The 24691-nt window shown below is 44.1% G+C and overlaps 1 protein-coding gene across 1 annotated transcript in view; it reads right to left on the bottom strand.

Annotated features, from left to right (window-relative positions):
* RAB2A (RAB2A, member RAS oncogene family) overlaps positions 1–22809 on the bottom strand; it is an 87051-nt gene extending 64242 nt beyond the window's left edge. Inside the window, exons 1-2 of the mRNA XM_074987156.1 lie at positions 22490–22809; positions 3328–3399 (exon numbers count right to left, since the gene is read on the bottom strand). Coding sequence (XP_074843257.1) covers positions 3328–3399; positions 22490–22535 — 118 coding nt within the window. The 5' untranslated portion in view covers positions 22536–22809. The remainder of the gene's footprint in view (positions 1–3327; positions 3400–22489) is intronic.
* Between the last annotated feature and the right edge of the window lie 1882 nt (positions 22810–24691).

The raw sequence follows: 24691 nt of genomic DNA on the forward strand, positions 1-24691 counted from the left end.
GGCAGACTAACATCACAAGCACAGATCTTTCCAGCAAGCTGGAAGAAACTACAAAAGAGAAGTGACAGCATCACTTGGCCTCTGTTCCCTTACCCCTACCCTCAACTCCAGATCTAGAAGAAATGTTTGGAGTGCAAAGATTTTGAAGGGGAGGTTGGCTGAAGGCTGGAAAAAGAATCCCAGCCTGAGTCCTGAGGATCTGTGACCTGTTTGTTTCATCTGTCAGAGTGAGAGACAGGTTGATTCAAATGCTGTTTAGTTTGTGGAACTCAAAAAAATAAAATAAATCAAGTCTGACTAACTTTGACCTCTAGACTTGCTACGTACCACATAATCACTTGAAATCTATCTATAGGTAATAAATCTGTTTTATATTTTACCTAAAACACCGTGTTTTAGTTTAAGATCTTGGGAAATCACAGCTCTGTTTACAAAGACTTAGTGTGAGCCTTCTGCACATCAAGGGAAGGGCAGACCTGATAATTAATTTACACTGGTCAGGCTTTGGGGTTCTGACCAGGGTAACAGAGTAAAGTTTTCGGATGCAAGGCTAGGGAACTGAGGGCAGAACTGTCTAGAGCCTCTCTATAAAGCATTCAGATAACTCAGTTGGCTGTGTCCCCGCCAGAGGATGCGTCTGTAAGTGTAGTACCTGCCAGAGGCTTCTGGCTTAATAACAGCATCACAGTGAGAGTGATATTCAAGTTGATGGAAATAAGGGCACAGTCCATGCTGCACCCCAGCAAAAAAAAAAAAAAAAAAAAAAAAAAATCACACATACAATCAAGAGTTTTTGGAAAAACCTTTTAGGCCATTCAAATCAGCAAAAACTAAAGGCACATACCAAATTCATTCCTAACCCCCAAATCAACACAAAACTGAGTCTGTGCCTTTTGTTATTGCTGCTTTGGAAGGCTAAAAGATTTTTTTGTCTTCAAGGTCCCCATTAAGCCTAAATGGTTTAGTGAGAACAGGGAACATACATGCTCCTACAAAGAGAAACCTTACACAGCTGCTGGGTTTTGTGTGATTCCATGTTGATAACTTCCTCCAAAAGCTGATGTAATGTTTTTGTACATAATAAATGAAGTTTTGCAAAACAATAGACTATGAACTGTGCAAAAGCAAATTCAAGAGTTACCAAATACCAGAATATCCAGGTAGCTTTATTTCATCCCCATTGATGAAGTGAGTAATGACTTATGATTACAAAATCTTCAGTTTTACATTCAAATACTGTTTTTTCTTGCATGTGAGTTCAGAAGGCTTTGACCCCAGGTCCTTCATTTTAACAGTACATACCTTTTCCACTTGGCCCAAACTAGTAACTGGGAGAGAGTGCACTTCAGTGGCAATGCCTGAGATGGCTATAGTGAGTGAATGAGATAACTGGGCAAACTTTTCTCAGTCTTCTCTTTCCCAACAATCTTTAAGTTCTCTGCCCCGCCCCGCATTTTGTCCTTTTATAGGTCTAGGCCTTTCAATAACTCCAGATCTCAACCCATCCTGCACGCATCCTGCATGCCAGCTTCTGCCTTCTGTCTTCCAATGCTACCAAAACAGTCAGAGCAGGCACTGTAGTCATCGTAAAGAGATGCAGCTCTTCACCCTCACTCACCCAGATGCAGCAGAATCTAGCTAGCTGCAGAAATACATGATAGGACCAGCAAATGCATGAACCTTATTCTAGATTTGACATATTTGACAACCCTGGTCTTGAAAGAAAGATGACAAGAAGGCCGCCTCCACAGACAAGACCTGGGTTGAAACTAAGGAGAACAAAGTTGAGGCTAAGGTTGACAATAAGAACTACTTCAGGGATACCTATACACTAAGTTCTGGGAGGTCTGTCAAGAGACAGATCATTTTGCACTGTTCTGCTAAAAAAGGAATGATTGTTTTGCACTTGTCCATTTTTAGTATTCCCACAGGAAAGGAACTTCATTAATCCTTGAGGAACTATGTTAGTGAGAAGCAAAAGTGGATACATACTCATGTCATCCATCCTGGGCAAGGATGAGCATGAGTGGAAGTCTGTCTTAACATTGACCTTCAAATAACCTCAGCTGCAGCTAAAAGACTGACTGGTGTCTCTTCAAACATAACTTAAGTAAAACTCATCTGAAGACCAATCTTGTCCACAAAAGAAAAATGACTCCCCATATCATGCATCAGAAGTAACCACCTGCTTCACAGTGGAAATTTTTTTCAAATGAAAAAATGTCAGGTCACACATAATACACTCCCTCCCAGTGCACTCATACCAGTTAAGTTTTCCCATAATCAGACACTCTTCACACACATACACGATCTGCCCATCATGCCTTCCAGCTGCACAGCCAGGCCTCAAAGCTAGCCTTTCCAGGCAATAATCACATCCACAATTCAACCCTTCCACGTCAGAAAACTCTATTCAACTTCCCATCTAGTATACACAAGGGCAGCATCTACACAACCCCTACCTTTGGGAAGGTGTATGTAAATATAGCAGTTCAAAAATGTTGATGAGGCGCTGATATGAATATTCTGTGCCTCATTTGCATAACACCATCACACACCACATCAGAAGTGCTGCTTTTGAATTCCAAAGTAGCCAAGTAGATGGGGTTCCTTCAAAGGAAGTCCCGTTTTCAAAAGCACCCTTCTTTCCAAGTTTGTTGGGAAGAAGAGTGCTTTCAAAAATCAGGGTTTCCTTTCAAAGGAACCCCATATACACAGTTAGTTTGCAATTTGAAAGCAGCAGTCTGATGTGCTGGATGGCTGCCATTATGCAAATGATTGCTGAATATTCATATCAGCACCTCATTAACATATTTGAACTACTGCATTTACATATCCCTTTCCAAAAGGAGAGGTTGTGTAGATGCAGCCAAGGATTTTTATTTTTGAAGTCTGCTTTGCTTTTAATATTAATTTTAAAATCATGACAACTGGCAGAAAGCCCTGGATACTAAAATCTTAGCCACTAGGCAAATACAACTGTTCCACAAGATTCTGTTAACGTGCTTTAAGAGTGACCAGCTTCTATGTCCACTCAGTCTACGGCCTTCTTGCAGAGGCAGCTAAGGAGGTTGCAAATTATGACTGTGGAGAACTTTTGGGACATGAATATTTACTCACTAGGAACAGGATGAGCATCTTGTTTCACACCAGTTAGGATATAGCCAGCAGACTGCAAAGATGCACAATTTGTTCCACAAATGGCAATTAAGTGAAAGAATATACAACCCACAACCAACATGTTGAGTCTCCTAGGCATCTATCACTCTTAAAAATACAGTATTATTTTAAATACGTTTTTGAATAGCGTATTTAATAAGAACTTACCAATAGTAAGGTCATGGACTGGTTGAAACCTCTTGTCTGTAAACTGTAACAATAAACATGATTTCCCAACACCTGAAAGAGAAAATATTTTCTTCAAGCTTTACTTAAACAGCAGCAATTGAAAGCTAATTTATAACTCATTTAAACCTGTGTAATATACGCTCAGACAATTTATCATTGATATACAGACCCTGATATTTGTTTAACCTTGTTGTATTATATTACAATCAATATCATATGCTTGTCTAACAAATTTTAAAAAAAATTCAGAATTAAGTGTCTGGAAAGTGAACCACAATTCTAAAATTAACAGTTCAAATGCTACACTTTTGAAAGAAAAAGAAAAAGAGAGAGAAAGCACTTTAATACTACACTCATTTCAGATTTCACAAAAGCCAACGTGACTCTAAAACAGCTCTTTTGCTACTCTTTTCTTTAGTATGGTATTTTTCCCTCTCAGTACCCCACAAATAACTTCACTTGTACTTTTACTAGGGATGTACAATCCCATTTAATTAGTTAACTAATTAAACCTAACTTTTAAATGGTTAACTGATCAAATGGGGTAAAGAGATCAGCTGAAGAGCTGCCCCCGCCCAACTAGAGCAGCCCCTATCTGCAGCTGCCCCCAGGTGTTCCAGCTGGGCCAGAGCAGCTCTGGTCCAACAGCCCACCTCTGGCAGGGGTGCTCTACCCTGGGCAGAGCAGCCCCTGGTATCCCCAGCTGCACCCACCAGTCGGGCTGGAGCACTCCCCATCTGCAGTGGCTCGGAAGGGTGAGGACTACCAGTTAACCATTAAGATCCCTAACTTCTACTACCTTTGTCAGTTTCATATCCCTCCCTTCAAACCCACATGCATGCTACCTTTAAAATGTGGCTAGAATAATCTGATGATCAATCTACCAAACAAAGAAAAAGCAGAGCGCAACAAGAACATCAATCCTACAGTCATTTTTTTTGCATGTCTGATACATAGTCTTTGGCTTGTCTATACTGCTGCTTTACTATGCTGTAACTTTCTTGTTCAAAGTGTGAAAAAATACCCTCTCCCCAAACCAGTGAGGCAAGTTACAGTGCTGTAAAGCATCAGTATAAACAGGCTCCCAAAACTATTAGCTACTCCCTTTGTGGAGGCGATTTATCTACAGTACTGGGAAAGCTCCCACCGCTGGTGCCATGACCACACTGCCATGGCAGTGCTTTAAAAACTTAGCAGTGTAGACAAAGCCCTTGGTAGTGAAGGGGAACACAGAAATTAACTGCATATTTTACATGAATGTGACAGCAAAATCACAAGCACACACACACACACACACGACTGTGTGACGTTATGGTAGAACAAGGCTATAAGAATGACACCATAAAGTAGAAGGCACAGAGAAAAAAAAAAAAGGACTGAAGAAATAATTTCATCAGCAGACACTGCAGCTGCCTGTCAGTGTAGAAGATGGACCTTTTAGCTTCCTTTTGTTTACGTTGTATTGCATTTGTAACATACCATTTTGCTTTAGTTACATAATTCAACTAATTATAGTTAAAAATATCAAGACGACGTGAATATGTTTGTGTAAAATTTAGCAAATTTAAAACATAAGAGGAATGATGTCTCTCCGTAAGGGATAGGAGTCAGCTACGAGACAAGATTCCCTAGTGAACATTTAATTAAAGCTTTTAAGTGAACTATTTGTTCAACTTTCCTGTTGGTTAGGGATAAATATTTTTATTACTAGATTTATTTAGTCATCTGAAATTCTCCAAGTATTCTGCATGGAGGAATCACTTCCTGTTTCCCCACTACTGAAAACCTCTGACACAGGACATTTCACCACATTGATAAAATAACCACACACATCAGGAAACAGAAAAGTATCTGGTCTAATTAGAGCCACAGGATGGCTTTTGGTATAGTATCCTTGTTGAAATATAACCCTTTGTGATGTTAATGCTAGCCTAAGAGCCGAGTCTGACTCCATTGCCCACCAAGCTTTCACCCAAGTCTTGTCCTTGTTAGCAATGTATTCAAATTCAAAATTAATTAAGAATTAACAAAGTAACATTATTTAGAAGTTTAAGCCACAATGTGAAAAAATTCATTAATAGTAACTGTGCTGTTCTTCCTGGAGAAGACAGGAAGCTCAAAATCATCAATTCTGATGAATCTGGGATTTCATTTCAAATTAATTAAATTACTACACTTTATGGTTTAGACCATAGATCAGCAACCTTTCTAAGGCGGAGTGCTGAAATTTGTCATTTATGTACAGTGAGTGTCAGTGACACATTCTGAAGTCACTAATAGTCCTACTTACAACAGCTTTATTAATAAATAAAGATGCTGAGCTTTACCATGTAGGTGATAGCTGGTAGCACTAGCCGGTCTTTTGTTAATCCACAGGCAGCATGGCTTTAAGCAAGCTCCTGGCTGCCTGGTTGGGGGGGGGGGGGGGGGAGGGGGGGGTTGAGCTCTGAGGTCCCGTGCTGATGAAAATTGGCTCGCCTGCCACTCTTGGCACCTGTGGTGGGAATTGTTGATACTTGGTTTAGACATTCTTACAAACTGCATCCAATATACAACAGTGTATTTTTGTCTTCCTAAACCTGCAGTCAGCTCTGGTCACTTGGCTATTACTCAGACTTACTAATCAAGCAGGAGAATGAAACAAAACAAAATTCTGGTTACTTCCTGTCTTGCTATTGAAAATCCTATGGACAGCAGTGAACCTGTCAAATATCACAATCATGAACAGTCACAACGGTGAAATGCTTCCAAGATGCATGGAAACAATTTAAAAACACCATAACAGAGACTCAAACTAAAAGTAAACCCCAAATAAAGATAATTAAAATTAGCAAAAAAAAAAAAAAAAAAAAAAAAAAAAAACCACCACAAAAAGAGTAAGAGAGGCAGTTAAAAAGCAAAAAGGCTTCATTTAAAATTTGGAAGTCAAACACTACTGTGGAAAATAGAAGGGAACAAACTCTTTCAAGTCAAGCATAAAAGTGTAATTAAGCAGGCCAAAACAACAATCTGAAAAGCAACCATCAAAAGACACAAAATAGTAACAGTACCTGAACTATTCTTTTTCAGTGACAATCATGAAGTAACTATCCCAAATAGAGATACCAATACAGGACATTTTTGGAATGAAAATAAATCAAACTGTAATGAATCAACAGGAAAAGATGGAATTCACCCAAGTGTTCTCCACAATACAAATGCACAGAACTACTCGTCTGCTGCATGTAACCAATGTTTACATCGGCCCCTGTTATCAGGTGACCAGCAAATAACTACTGTAACTCAGTTTTTAAAAAAAAAATCTCCAGAGGCAATTCTGGAAATTACAGGCTGGTACAAAACAGAATTATTAGACATATAGATGAACACAAATCAGAAAAAAGTCAACTTGGCTCTTGTAAAGGGAAATTGTGACTCACCAATCTATTAGAATTCAGAGGGTGTCAACTGACATATGGACAATAATGATTCACTTGAGATGGTGTACCTGGACTTTTCTGAAATCTTTTCAATAAAGTTCCAAGCCAAAAGCTCTTAAGCAAAGTAAGCAATCATAGGACAAGACGGAAGATACTGTCATGAATCTGTAACTGATTAAAAGATAGAAAACAAAGGGCAGGAACAAATGCTCACTTTTCAAACTAAAAAGTGGTAAATAAGATCTTTAGTGCTCAATATTTTCATAAATGACATGGAAAAAGGGGTAAAAAGTGATGTGGTAGATTACACATGAGACTAACTTATCCAACATAAGACTGACCAGAGCTGACTGAAAAGAACCCTGTGAGCAGCGAACAGGAAGTTTGTGTGGGAAAGCATTCTAGCGGAGCTCAGGTGAGTGTGGCATTTGGGGGGCTGTGTTGTGAGCTAGTGGGTTGAATTTCTGTCTGTGTGTGTCTGAGCATTTGTTTGATTTTGCAGAGAGGGGAAGTTTGAATAGCTGCCTGTGTGCCTGAGCATCCGTTTTGCAGAGAGGGGCAGTTGGAACGCGTTTGGCAGTTTGGCAAGTTTGCAAGGTGTGAATCGGAAGAGCCTGCTTCCTTCCAGGTGGGCCTTCAAGGGCTGATTAGATTGGAAGTAAAGGCTTTGAGCTGGGCCTAACCAGCTTGCAGCTCTATAAGAAGGCAGCCACAGCAAACCCTGTGAGCAGTGAACAGGGGCAGCTAACAGGGAGTTTGCCTGGGAGTTCATCTTAGGGAGGAGCCCCATACCTGTTTTCCCTTTCTTATACAGTGTTTCTCTTGTGCCCTTCAAGATGGCACTAGAAACAAATAAGGGATCTCTAAAAAGGTTAAAAATGGACAGTGACGTGACTGGTGAGAGGTCTGCTGTTGTGACCTGCATAGCATGTGCCATGTTTGTCTTCCTCCCGGATGACAGGAAGGAAGTGCAAGCTGGTAGCCATTTTAGAAGAGAAGGCTAAAGGACTTGAGGTGCAAATATCAACCCTCAGGCCCATCAGAGAGGGTGAAGACTTTCTGGCAACATATAATACTGCAGGAACAGCAGGTTGCTCAAAACAAGGAGCAGCACTGGAAGCATGTGACCTCTAGGAGGAGAAAACCAGTTCAGGTCTCTTCAATTCCAGTGGAATTAAGTAACTGCTTTCAGCTTCTCTTCACAGGTGATACAGTGGAGATAACTGGGGCTGATACCTCAAAGGGATCGGATCTGAAGGAGTCCCCACGGTTTCTAAGGCATGGGATGCGCAGTCCTGGGGATGGGGGTCCACACCTCAGAGAAAAAGATGGGTGGTGGTGTTCGGGGACTCCCTCCTCAGATGGACAGAGTCATCCATCTGCCGCCCAGACCTAGAATCTCAGCAAGTTTGCTGCTTGCCTGGAGCTAGAATCCAGGATATTATGGAGTTCCTGCCAAAAATCATTAAACCTGTAGACTATTACCCCTTCCTACTTCTCCATGTAGGAATCAATGATACAGCTAAGAGCACCTTTGAAGAGATCACAGCGGATTACATAACCCTAGGAAGGAAGAGCAAGGAATACGGAGCATAAGTGGTGTTCTCGTTTATCATCCCTGTGGAAGGAAGGGGTCAGCACAGGAATCAGCAAATCACAGAGGTAAATGCGTGGTTGTGTAGGTGGTGTTGCAGAGAAGGATTTGGTTTCTTTGACCATGGGATTCTCTTTCATGAACAGGGACTGCTGGGAAGAGATGGGATCCCCATAACAAAGAGAGGAAAGAGCATCTTTGCAGGTAGGCTTGCAAACCTAGCGAGGAGGGCTTTAAACTAGGTTTATCAGGGGAATGTGACACAAGCCCTGAGGTAAGTGGGGAAGCAGGAGGAAACAATCAATCAAGCAGGCTTCCTGGGTGAAGAGGAGAAAGTGGGCCAATCAATCAGCCACGTCTCTAAAATGCTTGTACACTAATGCCAGAAGCCTGGGGAACAAAGAATTAGAGGCCCTGGCATAGTCAAAGTAGTATGGAGATGGTTGGAATAAGGGAGACTTTGTGGGACAATCTGCATAGCTGGAGCACAGTCATGGGAGGGTGTAAACTGTTTAGGAAGGACAGACAGGGGAGAAAAGGAGGAGGAGTTGCGCTCTATGTGAGAGAGCAGTCTGATTGCTCAGAGCTCCACTATAAGAAGGGAGAAAATCCAGTTGAGCGTCTTTGGGTTAAGCTTAGAGGCGGAAGTAACAGAGGTGATGTTGTAGTTGGTGTCTGCAATTGACTGCCAGACCAGTGAGATGAGGCTTTCTTCAGACAGCTAAATGACGCTTCCAAATCACAGGCTCTGGTTCTCATGGGAGACTTTAATCATTCAGACATTTGTTGGGAGACCAATCCAGGAAGTTTTTGGAGAATGTTGTAGATAACTTCTTGGTACAAGTTCTGAAGGAACTGACCAGGGGCTGTGCGCAACTTGACCTGCTGCTCACAAACAGGGACGAACTAGTGGGAGAAATAGAAGTGGGTGGAAACCTGGACTGCAGCGACCATGAGACCCTTGATTTCAAAAGGGCAGACTTTAACTCCTAGAGAACTGATGAGCAGGATCCCCTGGAAAACGAAGATGAAGAGGAAAAAAGTTCAAGAGAACTGACAGTATTTTAAAGAACTCTTACTGAAGGCACAGGAACAAACCATCCAGTCGCATAGCAAGACATGCAAACTTGGTAGTCAACCAGCTTGGCTTAACAGGGAAATCCTTAGCTTAAACTCGAAAAGGATGCATACAAGAAAAGGAAATGTGGACAGTTGACTAAGGAGGAATATAAACATATGGCTGGAGAATGCTGGGGAATAATCAGAAACATCAAAGCACAATTGGAACTGCAGCTGGCAAGGGATGTCAAGAGTAACAAGAAGGGTTTCTACAGGCACGTTAACAATAAATGGGTTATCAGAGAAGGTGTGGGGCCATTACTGGATGTGAGATGTAACCTAGTGACAGATGATGTTGGAAAAGCTGAGGTACTCAATGCTTTTTTTGCCTCAGTCTTCATGGACAAAGTCAACTCCCACACAATGGTCCTAGACAATGCAGTATGGAAAGGTGGAGGGCAGCCATCTGTGGGGAACGAACCAGTTCTGAGCTATCTAGAAAAACTAGATGTACACAAAACCATGGGTCTGGATTTAATGCACCTAAGGGTACTAAGGGAACTGGCAGATGTCATTGCTGAACCTTTGGCCATTATCTCTGAAGACTCTTGGAGATCGGGGGAGATATCGGATGACTGGAAAAAGGCAAACGTAGTGCCCATCTTTAAAAAAGGAAAGGACAATCCAGGAAACTATGGACCAGTCAGCCTTACCTCAATCCCTGGGAAAATAATGGAGGGAATCCTGAAGGAATCCATTTTGGGGCACTTGGTAGGGGGAAATTGATCAAAAGTAGCCAACATGGATTCACCATGGGCAAGTCCTGCCTGACCAATCTGATTAGCTTCTATGACAAGTTAACAAGCTCTGTGGACATGGGGAAGTCAGTGGATGTGATAAACCTTGACTTGAGCAAAGCTTTTGATACAGTCTCCCACAACATTGTTGTCCATAAGTTAAGGAAATAGGGATTGGATCCTTGGACTATAAAATGGATAGAAAGCTGGCTTGACAGTTGGGCCCAACAGGTACTGGTGTAATGGTCTGTATGGTGATCAGTTTCAAGTGGAGTGCTACAAGGCTCAGTTCTGCGGCCATTGTTGTTCAATGTCTTTATTAATGACCTGGACAAAGGAATGGATTGCACCCTCAGCAAGTTTGCAGATGACACAAAAGTAGGGGCAGAGGTAGATATGTTGGAGGGTAGAGAGAGAATCCAGAGTGACCTGGATAAATTGGAGGACTGGGCCAAAAGAAATCTGATGCAGTTCAACAAAGAGAAGTGTAGAGTCCTGCACCTGGGGCGGAAGAATCCCAAGCATTGTTCTAGGCTGGGGACAGACTGGATCAGCAGGAGTACAACGGAAAAGGACCTAGGGGTTATGGTGGATGAAAGGCTGGATATGAGTAAACAGCATGCCCTTGTAGCCAAGAAGGCTAACGGCATACTAGAGTGCATTAGGAGGAGCATTTCGAGCAGATCTAGAGAAGTAGTTATTCCCTCTATTCAACACTGGTGAGACCACATCTGGAATATTGTTTCCAGTTTTGGGCCCCCCCAGTATAAAAAGGATGTGGATGGGCTGGAGCAGGTTCAGTGGAGGGCACCAAAAATGATTAAGGGACTGGAACACAAGACCTATGAGGAGAGGCTGAGGGATTTGGGCTTGTTTTGTTGACAGAAGAGAAAACTTACGGGAGATTTAATAGCAGCCTTCAGCTTCCTGAAGGGGAGCACTAAAGAGGAGGGTGAGAAACTGTTCTCAGTGGTGTCAGATGGCAGAACAAGGAGTAATGGTCTGAAGTTAAAGACAGAGAGGTGTAGGTTAGATATTAGGAAAACTACTTCCCCAGGAGGGTGGTGAAGCATTGGAATGCGTTGCCTAGAGAGGTGGTGGATTCTCCTTCCCTCTATGTTTTTAAGTCCCAGCTTGACGAAGTCCTGCTGGGATGACTTTGTGGGGATTGATCCTGCTTGAAGCAGGAGGCTGGACTAGATGACTTCCTGAGGTCCCTTCCCGCCCTATGATTCTATGAATTATAAACAGATCTCAAAAAACTGGGCAATTAGGCAACAAAATGGCAGATGTAATTCAGTGTTGATAAGTGCAAAATAGTACACACCAAGAAACAATCCTAACTATACATACAAAATGATGTGTTCTAAATTGGATGTTACCAAGATCTCGGAAATATCCTGGATGAGTGTAAGAATGCCCGCTCAGTGTCCAGCAGCAGTCAAAAAAACCTAACCGATTAGGAACCGTTAGGAAAGAGAGAAACTAAGACAGATATATCAGAGTGTCTTGCCTTGAATGCAACCTAAACATTGTAGCATTAATCTATACCACGAAGACAAGAATGTGAAACTGTCTAGTGGATTTTTTACTGTGAAACTCATTGAAAGACAAACCACTATCACAATAAACAGTGAAGAGCAAATGAGTTTAACAGAATTTTCAACATGAACTTTTAGTGGTGATGTACCCCTCTCTTCCCGTGCACCCTCCCCACCCCATCCCCAGCTCCATGTGTTTTTTCAAGTATAAGACAACAAGAAAGGTTGCTGGGAAGAGGAGCCTTTACTTGTTTTGATGGAAAACTTGGAGATACCGTTTGTTCTGCCACCTCAACTAAAATGGCAAATGTTCTTACTCTCCAGCCAAACCTTCCTTCTATACTGTATTAGTCACTGAATCAAGTAGGTGTTAAAAAATACAACCTCTTTCCCTCAATTGCTCAGTTTCTACTCTTGGCTCCTGTGGAGGCATCTTACTGAGGCTTCAGCTATACTAGGAGATTAATTCAAATTTAGGTGACTGAGGTTGAGTTTGTAAGGAATTAGTCCACACTACAGGGGCCATTCCGTCAATTTTAAAGGCACCTCAGGTTGACTTTTGTACTCCTACAGTTCACGAGTAATGCCAAATTTGACCTTGCATAATCAGCCTTAGGGTAGTACAGACAAAGTGCTGTGAAATTTAACATTCTTGGACTTCTGGATGTGTCCCACAGTGCCGCAATGTGACCACTCTGGCCATTACTTTCAGCTCTGCTGCTCTCCAGGGCTACGTCTACACTAGCCCCAAACTTCGAAATGGCCATTCAAATGTCCATTTCGAAGTTTACTAATGAAGCGCTGAAATGCATATTCAGTGCTTCATTAGCATGCGGGCGGCCGCGGTGCTTCGAAATTGATGCGGCTCGCTGCCGCGCGGCTCATCCCAACAGGGCTCCTTTTCGAAAGGACCCCACCTACTTCGAAGTCCCCTTATTCCCATGAGCAGATGGGAATAAGGGGACTTCAAAGTAGGCAGGCTCCTTTCGAAAAGGAGCCCCATCGAGATGAGCCGCGTCAATCTCGAAGGGCCATGGCCGCCCGCATGCTAATGAAGTGCTGAATATGCATTTCAGCGCTTCATTAGTAAACTTCGAAATGGCCATTTGCGTGGCCATTTCGAAGTTTCGGGCTAGTGTAGACACGGCCCAGGTGTGCAGGAAACAGTTCTGGAAAATCTGCATGTCATTTCCTCTTTGTCCAGCGAGGCAAGCTGAGCCAGTAGTGCACCTCAGCAGCACATCTGGCCATGCATTCTCAGCGTCACAGATGAGCTCCAGCTTGGAGCACAGAGGAGATCCAGCAAAACCTCATTGCTGTATGGGGTTGGAATGAGTTAGTCCTGGGAAAAATAAGCAGCAGCAAAAGATATGCTGACAAATACTCCAAGATCTCAAAGGGAACAGAGGAAAAAGGGTGCACCAGCAGCGTCACATGAAAATAAAGGAGCTGAGGCAGGCACATCATAAAACAAAGGCAGCAAACGGACATTCTGGGTCATCACCACAAACACGCTGCTTCTACGTGCAGCTGCATGGGATTCTTGGGAGTGACTCAACCATTGTCCCCAAAGAGTCTATGGATACCCATGGAGGAGATTAGTCAGGAAGCCTCTGGCAACAGCAAGGAGGAAATGGTAGATGAGGAAGAGGAGGAGAATTGTCAACAGGTGAATGGAGCAACTGACCCTGCTGACAGCCAGGAGCTTTTTATAATGTCAGATCTCATTCCCTCCTCCCAGGACATTTCACAGCCAGAACCCGACAGCGGGGAGGGCACCTCTGGCGAGTTCTCATTTTTAATAATACTACAAATAGTTTACGTCAATTGGGTGTGATCTTTGGCATGTGCTGGATCTACATAGACCAGGGCACCTCAGAACAGCTTATTAACATGTCTGGGGACAGAGCACAGATCCTCCTTGTGCATCCCCATAATAATCTCAGACAAGCATTTTTTAATTCTTCTCCCAAGGGTTTTGGGGAGTCCTGACTAATTCTGACCTCTCTCTACCATGCCACCTGTAAGTAATCTGGAGACACAGAACCACAGAGCAGTGCAGCTTAATGTCCAAGCCCATGCCCACATTGAACTAGCATTTGTTTCTTCCTACAGGCCCCTGGGGGAAGGCTCAATGCCCCAGGAAAGGGGAAGAAGAAGAAGAAGAACATGGTGTCAAGCACTAATGTAGCTCTTACCCTCGAACCCTAACTGCAGCACGTACAGCTGCAGAAACTGCTTCTGCAGTCCCAGGCTTGGAAGTATGCCCCCAATCTGTGCCTTATGTGGCTGGAAGTGAACTGTGTCAAGTCGGTCCCTTAAGACCCTACGTAGTACCCACTACACAGAGGACACTTAAAAGCCCAAATTTGTCCTTGCAGAGAATACACGCCTATTGTTTTTCCACAGAGGTTCAACTCATGAGATTATTTTGTGTGTTAAATTTATCTACAGTAAGTAAACCTCCTTAATGTCTGATTTTTCACTTATATTTTATCTTTCTCTCCAGGTGAAATGAACACAGGAAGGCATGTTCCTAGAACACATGGAAGCTGCTTGTAAGGACAGGACAGACACAGTTAAATGCATGGAAGAGAATAACTCTGGAAGAGTGAGTAGCTTGGGATGAAAGGAGAGCCCTCAGACAGCTTGAATTGGAGACCCAGGATAAGATGGTGCAGCTGATGAGGAGCTCTTATAATGCTTAGTACAGGAGTACAGCGCCTCACTGCAGCCCATGATGAACCAGGTGCCCTCTTCACCATGTTCCCCCAACCTCCTCACTCAGCACACCAGAATGCGGAGGGGGCGGGGGGAGGGAGAGAGAGCGGGGGAGTCAAGGGCAGCCTTGGCATTCCACTCCCAGGGACTCTTCTGACAGCAGAAGGCTGACATTCCCCGACCTCTGATAGCAAAATGCCCTTGCTTACCCACCCAAATAAAAACGATTAAGTTCTCAAACCTATTGTCTTTATCACTTGTTTTGCACAGGGGCAGGGGGTAGTTTAGTCAGTCAAGCACACATCATTCAGGGGGCACCTCCTTAAGAGCAACAGACATGGCCTGTTATGTTACTCTCTGGTCATTCATAAAGCTGTTTTTCAAAGTCTTTCTGATTAGCAGTGCTCCTTGATACCCGTACCTCATCTACATTAGGAGTTTGCATTAAGATAGCTACCTGATGTAAAAACATGTCTTTTTCAACAGTGAAGACAAGTCCTAGCCAGTTAAGAACATTCCAACGGCCATACTGGATCAGATGAAAAGGTTCATCTAGCCCAGTATCCTGTCTTCTGACAGTGCCCAATGCCAGGTGTCCCACAAGAACGAAAAGAATAGTTTACTCTTGCTTCCTTGCACAGAAATCAGGATACCTGAAGGCTTTCCAACTAAGACACCTGTCTGAAACCCAGAGAGGTAGCATCACCTTTCATAACCCCAAATGGAATGAGACTTGACATGTTCTTCAAACTACAAGACTGTCAGGCTTCAAGAGAAAGCTACAACTAGCAGTTGTTTACAGATAGTTCTCTTGGAAACAGGAAATCCTATTTTTGTATTTGAAGTTAAAAAGCTAAATGGACACAAAGTTTATAGTTGGGGGCAGGGCATGGGGGGCAAGAAATACTTCTTTAGCATAAATGACAATAAGGTGGTACAGTACTCCACCACTTTTGAAAAGACGTCACAATGTATCCACAGAACCATGAAGTGGTTAGTATAATATGATCAATCACTACAACACTATGTTTATGCACTGTAAGATGACAGCATTGCCACTAGGAAAATAACCTTCCAACATGGAAAAACCAGATGCTTTTATTACATGTGAACTTAAAATGAGTTTCTTCATCTCAATTAGGCCCGATTTAATATTTGCTCTATAAACAGAGCTGTTCAATAGTTTTTAAATGCATCAGGCCCCTTGTGCATTGACATGGAGCTGAAAAAGGTTAGTCTATGTTTCATGTATCCTGAGTCACAGATACAAATGTAAAACAACTGAACCACAACACTATTTAATAATCAACTGTCTGCTTAAAAGTCTGATTGAAATGATCTTATACAGAACACTTAGTTATCCAATATAAAAAAAAGCTCAAATGTTCTTATTTTGCCTTAAGCTTTTACTTTGAAAACTGTATCCAACTATTCTAGAACAGTGTTTCTTAAACTTTTTGAGACCATGGAATACCGAATAATATTTTTTAATGTGGAACACCTATCAAAAATTTCTTTAAAAAACTGTTGTCTGACAAGAAACAAAAAACCAAAATGAAGTCATTTAATCAGGTATCATGGCAATGAAGTAGTAACTTTGTATCTAGTTTTAACAGAAAATATACACCATCAGTGCATGATATCAAAAGTGTCAGATGCTCATGGCACACTACTACTACCCACAAGTTGTTCTCGGAACACTAGCGATCTGAAGAACATACCTGAAGAAACACTGTTCCAGAATGGTATAAGAGAGGAGGCCTATTTCCTCCAGTGATTGCTGCTCAGAAACAATGATACTAGAAGCATATATTTTGAAAAAATGACTAAAAATTACATTAGAGGGTTCCAAGTTTGTTGCCTCCATTATAAAACTGAACAGCTTTTAACTTAAATACATTGTTTATTTCTAGCTCCTAGTCCTTCAAAAACAACCTAAATCTGCAAGTCAAGTCATTCATTTGGCTCATCCCTGAACCACAATAAAAAACTGCAACTGTACCTCAATTAACAATTATGTCTAGGTATGATCTAGAACAAAATCCATTTCACTCTACCAAATCTGTCATCATCTGAAGCTAACAGAAGAAGACACTAGAGTAAGCAGAACACAAACAGGTGGCAGTGTGAGGCTGATGGTCAAATTTCTGTAGCTGCAATTTAAAAAAAAAAATTATGTGAATAAAAGAACTCAGGATCATGATTGAGAGCAGAGAGTTATAACCACATACTATTTTTGTTGTTACTTGCATAACCTTCTTGCTTATCCATAACAGAAATGGAGGTCAAGTTAATTTTAATATGTTCCAATAAGGTTTCCTTTAATTTTTCTTTTAGGACATTTAAAAATAACGGCCGAATCACCACCTAACTGATCCAACCCTGAAGATAAGAAAAATCACTCAGTCAATTTCTGGTCTATATCCGAACACTAAAAAGTCTTCAAATCACAAGCTACAGACATTCATGAACAGATGCATCAAATGGCAAGACCCGATCACAAACGAGGCACTTTGAAACAGAGCAGAATAAGAACCACTTGCTGTTCAAATCAAGAGAAAAGTGAGGATGGCTAGGCCACACTCTTAGAAAACCATCATTCAGCATGGTAAGTCAAGCTCTTAAGTGGAACCTGCAAGGAAAATGCAAAAGAGGAAGACCCTGGACAATGTGAAGATGATCTACTGAGACTGAAGGACAACAACAACTGGGGTACTCCTGGAGTCAGCTAAAAATTTTGTCCCGAGACAGAATGATGTGGAGGAGACTTACAGATGATCTATGCTCCATTTGGAGGGGTATTAGGGTTTAAACCAAGTAAGTCAAATACAGGTAAGCTACTTTCTTGATGCCATACTAGTATTCTTCAAATGTTCACCAGAAAAATAAACGCCACAATTTCACGTAAGATTTTTCCATTATAATCCTATTTTAACCATTTACAGAAATACAGCTCTCATTCCTTTAGAAGGGGAACTCTATTTTAAAAACAAATTTATTTTAGACCTGATTTTGTCTTCTTTATATGCTTCTATTAAAAATTCTGAATTCTGAAATTGAAATGACAAGACATAGGTTGGGTTTAGCAGGCCGGTGGTCAAATCACTGAGCTATTCCTATAGATGTGGCATCATTATAGGCAAATTAAAATATCTTTCCTTTCACTTTTGAGTTTCACATTGTATGTAGTAGGTTCTCCTTTGTATGCCTTAAGCAGGGTTACACAAGATGACAGCACCTGGCATGAAGAGAGTGGTATGAATTATTGTGTATTGGAGACTAGTTTTCAGCTTTGGAACAATGTGCTCATGTTAGCCTTTAGATTTACTACATATCTACATATGATTATTTTATATATTGCAATCTTCTTCAACAACTGCAGTCGTAAAGTAACTGATCCAACTATATTTACACCATTAATAGCAACTCCAGCAATAGATCAGGTTCATTTATACAAACATTAACTGAACTTGTGCCACATTCAGCCACGAAAATTAAAGCAGAAGAATGCATCTGTGACATGTCTACAAGCCCTTTTTACATTTAGTAAGCATTACAGAACTTTTGTTTGTTAAAATATCTTAAAAATCCTGCCACTTTCTATATCTATTTTTAAAAGTTAGCCATGACTATCATGAAATTAATTGTAGCACAATCAAAACATAATTAGGGTAGGCCTAGAAGTTAAAACAGGAAAAAAAACCAGTTAAAAATTAGTTAGAAAAGTTAAATCTCTTCAAGTCACCAGGGCCTGATGAAATGCAACTTTAGCATATTCCAGGAGCCGACAGAGGAGGTATTTGAGTCATTAGCTATCATCTTTGAAAAGTCATGGAACTCAGAAGACAGATCAGAAGATTGGAAAAGGGCAAATATAGTGCCAGTGTATAAAAAAGGGAAATAAAAGCAACCCAGGAAACTCCAGATCAGTCAGCTTAACTTCTGTGCCAGGAAAAATAATGGACCAAAAAATTAAGGAGTTCATTTGCAAACATCTAGAAGAAAATAAGATGAAAGGTAATAGCCAACAGGGATTTGTAAAGAATTAATCATGTCAAACCCATCTAATTGCATTCTTTGATAACAAATGTTGCAGATGGGGTGAGGGAGGATGTACATATAGTATACCTAGACTTTACTAAAGCATTTGATGTAGCCTTGAATGACCTTTATAATCAATAAACCGGGGAAACTGCAGCTATTTAAAGGGCTCCCAGTCTCACCCTCACCATCCTGCCTGGATAACTGTTCTCAGACAAAGGCTATTAATGGGTCAGTCATGTCGGAAGGGCATAACAAATGGTGTTCCACAAGAGTCAGTTTTGGGACTGGTTCTATTCAAGATCTTTTATCAATGATTTAAACAGTGACAGAGGGAATGCTTATCAAGTTTGTAGATGATGCAACCCCTCCCAGATTGGTAAGTACTTTGGAGGATAGGGCCATAATCCAAAACTATCTGGATAAGCCACAGAACTTGTCTGACATAAACAGAATTCAGTTTAATAGAGACAAATGCAAAGCACTCCACCGAGGAAGGAGCAATCAGTTTCACATATACAAAATGGGAAATGACTGTTTAGAATGAAGTATTGAAGAAAGACCTAGGGGTCAGAGTGTACCACAAGCTAAATAGGAGTCAAAAGCATGACATTTGCCAAAAAAAAATTATTGGATACTTTATCAGGAGTATTGTAAGCAAGTCATAAGAACTAATTTTTTCATTCTAATTTGTGCTGATTAAGCCTTAACTGAAGTTTTGTGGCCAGTTCTGGGTACCACATTGCAAGAAAGATGTGGACAAACTTGACAGAGTCCAGAGAAGAGCAACAAAAATGATTAAAGAGCAAGAAAACATGAACTAAAAGGGAAGACTAAAATAATTAGGTTTGTTTAGTTTGAAAAAGAGAAGGCTGAGAGGGGACATAATTGCAGCTTTCAAGTACCTATAAGGATATTACAAGAAGAAGGGAGAAAAATTATTCTCCTTCGTCTCTGATAATAGAACAAGAAGCAATGGGTTTAAGTGCAGCAAGGCAGGCTTAAGTTGGACATCAGAAAAAATTTTCTGTCAGGGAAGTTAAGCACAGGCATACTTTGCCTAGGGTGGTTGCAGAACCTCCATCACTAGAGATATCTAAGAAGAGGTTAGATAAACATCTACCAGGGATAATCTAGAACAGGGCTGGCAACCCCTGGCACTCAAGCCATGAATGTCACACTAGCTGTGAGCAGAGCCAGTGGGAAGGCAGGGATGTGCGAGTCCTGCCTGCAAGCAGGCCAGCAGAGGGGCAGGGTGGCACAGAGCTGCCCTGGCTTGGTGCACTCCCCAGGAGACAGTGTGGGACTGTGGGCAGGCAGAGACCCCAGAGCAACTCTGAGGTGGCTTTGCAGCCACAGCCTGAGTATGCCTGGTGCACTGTATGTGGGGTCCCACTCTCCATTGCCTGCTGGCTGTGACATGCCCACTGCAAAGCATGGTGCTGCCCCCTCCCCTCCTTTGCACCAGTGCAAACCCAGACATGAGACACAGGGCCCAGGAGTCTCAGGCCAATCCAGCTGTCCTGATGCAGTGCTGCTGGCACACAGTGTCAGAGGGACTGGGGGGTGTGTGGGGGGGGGGCACAGTCTCTCCTTGTGCCATCGCTCTGCAGTGTGCACCAGGCAGCTTCAGCTTTCCATTCCAGACCATGACTGCCTCCTGCCCACCCGGCATGCTGAGAGCCATGCTAACTACCTGCCTCTTTTCTCCTGCATCAGTTTTCTAGGAGGCACAAGAGAAGGAAAGGACAGACTTCCCCATCCCAGTTATCTTGCAAGTGTCAAACTTGGAGACAGAGAGGCTCAATTAGGAGATGAGGAGGTGAGGGCTGGGTCTCTCCTGTCAGGGCTGCCCTGGGGTCACACCACTTGCTGTGGACCTTACTAGAGCAGAAAGCTGCCCTCTGTGGTGCTGGTGCATGCACTGTGCTGGGCTATGGCTCCCTTGCTTTCCAGGGCAGCAAAGGCAGCCTACAGCAGGACCCTCACCCTGCTTTTCATCTTTCTAATCCCCTCCCAATGGGGGAGCTAAGCAAGTCAAACTCCAGTCACAGTACAAAGCTGCCCCCTGCCCTTTGGCCTGCTGCACAATTACTACCTCCCCGGAAGTACCCTCTGCAGAACTGGGCTTTGGGGGATTTGCCCCAGAAGAATCAGCTGCATCCTTAGAAGGTTGAGTTTGCTGTGTCCAGCCTGTTTCCCTGCCTTCCTTGGCCCTGGCACACCCCCACTTGGGTGTGCTGCACATTCCAGGGGCTGCTGCCTTCTGTCAGCTCAGGGTTGAATATATACGTGGAAACCAGACCTCTGCTGCCCACCAGACCCTTCTCCCTTGCTGCATTGCTCTGGTTACACTTCTGCCACTGGACCTCCCAGAGAAAACCCTTTGTCTCTGATCCTGCCCCAGACCCTGCCCCATCCTCCACCCCAGTGCAGGTGGAATGCTCAGACTGGGAAGTGTGTCCCAGCACCTGCACTCACTGGGCACAGGTATAAAAAAGCTAACGGAGTAGGAGGTGGGGAAGAATCCTCTCCCCATATATTCAGCTTCCCATCATCCCTGCACTGCTCCCCAGCCCAATCTTCCCCACCACACACCCCTCACTGCCTCCCTCTTCCCACAGGTCAGTGCCCAACCCACCTTCAAAATGCCCTGCCAGCCCAAGTACCACCACTGGCCCCTGGAGGAACACCAGTCCCCCACATGGCCAAGTCTCACTGTGCCCTGGGGAAAGCCACTCCCCCTCGTGTCCAGGTCCTAGGAGATGAAGGAACAAAATAACCCTCAAGCAGCCTAAGAACAACCCCCATTATAATCATGGTTTGATATGAGTTTTAATATTCAAACAGCATAGTTCTGAATCTTCCATTATGTGTATGCAAGCCAAGCGAGAGCCTTAACACTCTGCCTCAGAAAGGTTGCTGACCTCTGATCTACACAGTAAAGCGTGGCATCTTACTTTATTTTGTAAGTAGGACTATTCGTGACCCTAAAAAGTATCACTGGCATGCCAACCACGTATAGAGGTCAAGAGATCAAATATCACCACTCTGCCTCAGAAAGGCTGCCAACCCGATCTAGAAGGCACAAGAAGCTGCAAAGTCCTCCCATGAGGCCAGGGGACTGGACTTGATGAATTCTCAAGCTCCCTTCCAGTTCTATTCTGCTACCATTCTTTACCAAGCTAAACAATTTGCTGGAATTTCAAGGACCTCGAGGCTCTGCCCACACTGGGCAGGAAAGCCTCCCTTGGGGAAGCTCAGTCTCTGGCTAGCTATTCAGCACTAGCACACACAGCAGCTGCTCAAAGCTACAGATGAGCCCACGCAAGCCCCAGCCACGCTGGCTATAGCAACGAAAGGGCCCGAGCAAGCCCTGGCAGAGGGCCACCTGGGCAGTCTGTAGAGAAAGACGTTTGGTGTTAGGAGCAGAGGTGCTTTTAGAGCCACCCCGAACCCCTCCCCGAAGCAGCACGAACTGATGCCGGGCAATTGCCACACCCGGCGAAGGGGCTGGTTTCCATAGCGGCCTAGTGAGGAGGCCCCGTTGCATGCGAGGGGCTAGTGCAGTTTCGGCCCCCGAGCGTCATGGAGCGACGGGTTTGACACAGGCCTCGCCCAGGTCCCGGGAGCCGAACACCATCGGCCAACACCTGAGCCACGGGCTGGCAGCTCCCCGCCGTCCGCGTGCGGCCCCTAGCGCTCCCCCACCACGAAGGGCCGGGCCGGGAGCAGGGCCAGGCCCCAGCACCTGGCCCCGCGGCCTCTTGCTCAGTACAGGCCAGAGCCACGGGCAGGGCCGGCTGCCGAGCGCGGGGGCGGGGGAAGCCTCCTCCCACCTCGAGTCACCACGTAGACGACGCCACCACTGCGGAAATGGAGCAGCCGGGGTCGGGCTCAGCGCGGCCGCTGCCCCACTCCCGCCTCTCCCATTTCCGCAGGGAGGGTCTCCAGCCCCAGCCCGCTTACCTGTGTCCCCGATGATGATATATTTGAAGAGATACGCGTAGGCCATGGCCGCCCAATCCCCGCCCTCGCCTCCGCCGCCGCCGCCGCCGCTCGCTCGCTCTTCAGTGACGCGCGCTCTCCCCCCCGCCCTGCTGTCAGGGCTCGTGCTGCGGACAGTTCGAAACCGTTAACGGCCGCCGAAGTGACCCCTCCTTCCCTCGGGCTCCAGGCGCTTCCGCTCCTCTGGGGCGGCGTGCGGGGGCGGCAGCCTGCGAGAGCAGGAACAATAACAGGCAACGGCAGCCTGAACCCTTCAGCAACGTCACGCCAGGCAACCTCCTTCTCTTCCCCGCCCCGCCCCGCCCCGCCCCTCCTCGCCGACCCGACCCGGAAGTGCTGCGGTGGCCGGTGCTAGGCGCCGGGAGGTCCCGTATGATGGGCGGCTTTGACCCTTACCCCACCCGGCCCCGGCGAGGGGACAAAAGTTCCGGGTGCGGCTCCCCGCCCTTCCGCCCGGGAGCTGAGGCAGTTGGCCTCGCTGGCTGTCACTGCCCCACTCCCGCCCGGTGACTGGGGGTTGTTGAGGTGTCCTGTAGGCCGACGCCAGGGGCCTGTTACTGTTCTGGCAGCTGATATATGCAGGCTGAGTTCGTTGGGGATGGTCCTGCTGTGCCCCGGGGCTGGACTCCTTAGGTCTCTTCCAGCCCTGTGATTGTGAGCTCCCTTATGGGTTGTAGTCTATTGCTGTGCTGCCCAGGGCCACGGGGGTGGGCCAGGAGCCCCCCATGCTAGGGGCTGGCCAAGTGTGGGTCAAAAAGATGGTTCTTTCCCCGGGGTGATTACACACTATGGTTATTTCCAGGGATCGCTTCCCACAGTTCTCATTGGCTGGGAACAGAGAACCACCACCTCTGGGAGCTGGCAGGTGCAGGGGGGCAGCGGGGCAATGCTTGCAGACAGTCAACATCAGCAAAATGTTTTGCCACCCACCATCAGATTACCCTGATGGGCTGTGTTTGGCCTGCAGACTGCTAGTGCCCACGACTGATTTAAATCCTAAAAATGGCAAGAGTTATGATGGTTTGTCTATTCAAAGTGGGTCTCTCCCATGAAAGCTGATCACTGAATAAATCATTTTGTTAGTCTTTAAAGTGCTACATTTCTGCTGCTTTGTTTTGTTGGAGTACAGACTAACATGGCTACCTCTCTGTAACTATGTTTTCAAGGGTCTGTCAGAGCAGACCAAAATGGCAGCCAAGATGATGGGACAAGTTTATGTGCAAGTGTCCATTTCGTGGAGAAGCTGTTGTTAGTGGGGCCATTAGTGACTTTAAAAGTATCACTGGCACTTGGACAACACATAGAGGTCAAATTTCAGCACTGCCTCAGAAAGGTTACTGACCCTTGTTCTAAAGCATCAGCAAAAAACACTGTGGTGTGGGTAGCAACATCCATTCCTTCAAGGTTCATGGATCTATAATCATTTCATTCCATATCACCAGCAATTACAGGGGGGGGGCATGGAAGGTGGTTGCTAATGGCTGAGGAAAGGGAAGTGTAAGTTTGGTTTGAGACACTCAAGCTGTTTGATAAATCTGGTGCCTTGTATCAACTGCAGAAGATGCTGACTGGATTATATTAGTTTGTGGAAGAATTTGTATTTCTGTGTCAGAAAGGTGGCTTGCTTTGTTTATAGCCTGGTATCTTTGTTCTAATGATTTTAAGAATATAGACTTTTGAGTTCTCCAGCTTTTGCATATATTCATTTGTTTTTTTCCCAGTGAACATATCTGAGTCCTTGAATGGTGTTGGAGTTCCTTCCAGACCTCTTTGACTTGATTCTCTAAGAAAGCTGCTCAAACTTCACTCTCCATACTCAAATTCTTTACCTAGTGTACAATTAAATTACATTTGAGTTGATCAGACTGAGGTATAGAGGATAGCTCCAGAGTTTCCCCCTTCCAGTTACATAGCAAACCTCTTCTTTTATCTAAATTTACACATTACATTGTATTAAGTATACATTGTATCACAGCTTTGTGGATGCACTTGGCCACTTTGTAGAAATGAATTCTTGTACATCATGTTCTGTTCATGAACTGTAGATCATGATTGTTCACCTCATCTTTACATTCCCAATGTATATTATGCATTGTTATGTATATGTTGTAGATGTTCCTCCTTATGTTAGCCAGTTCAGACATGTTTTGAGCATACTGACTC

This window comes from Carettochelys insculpta, chromosome 2 (genome assembly GCF_033958435.1).
Source record: "Carettochelys insculpta isolate YL-2023 chromosome 2, ASM3395843v1, whole genome shotgun sequence".
In the NCBI taxonomy this organism is placed as follows: Eukaryota; Metazoa; Chordata; order Testudines; family Carettochelyidae; genus Carettochelys; species Carettochelys insculpta.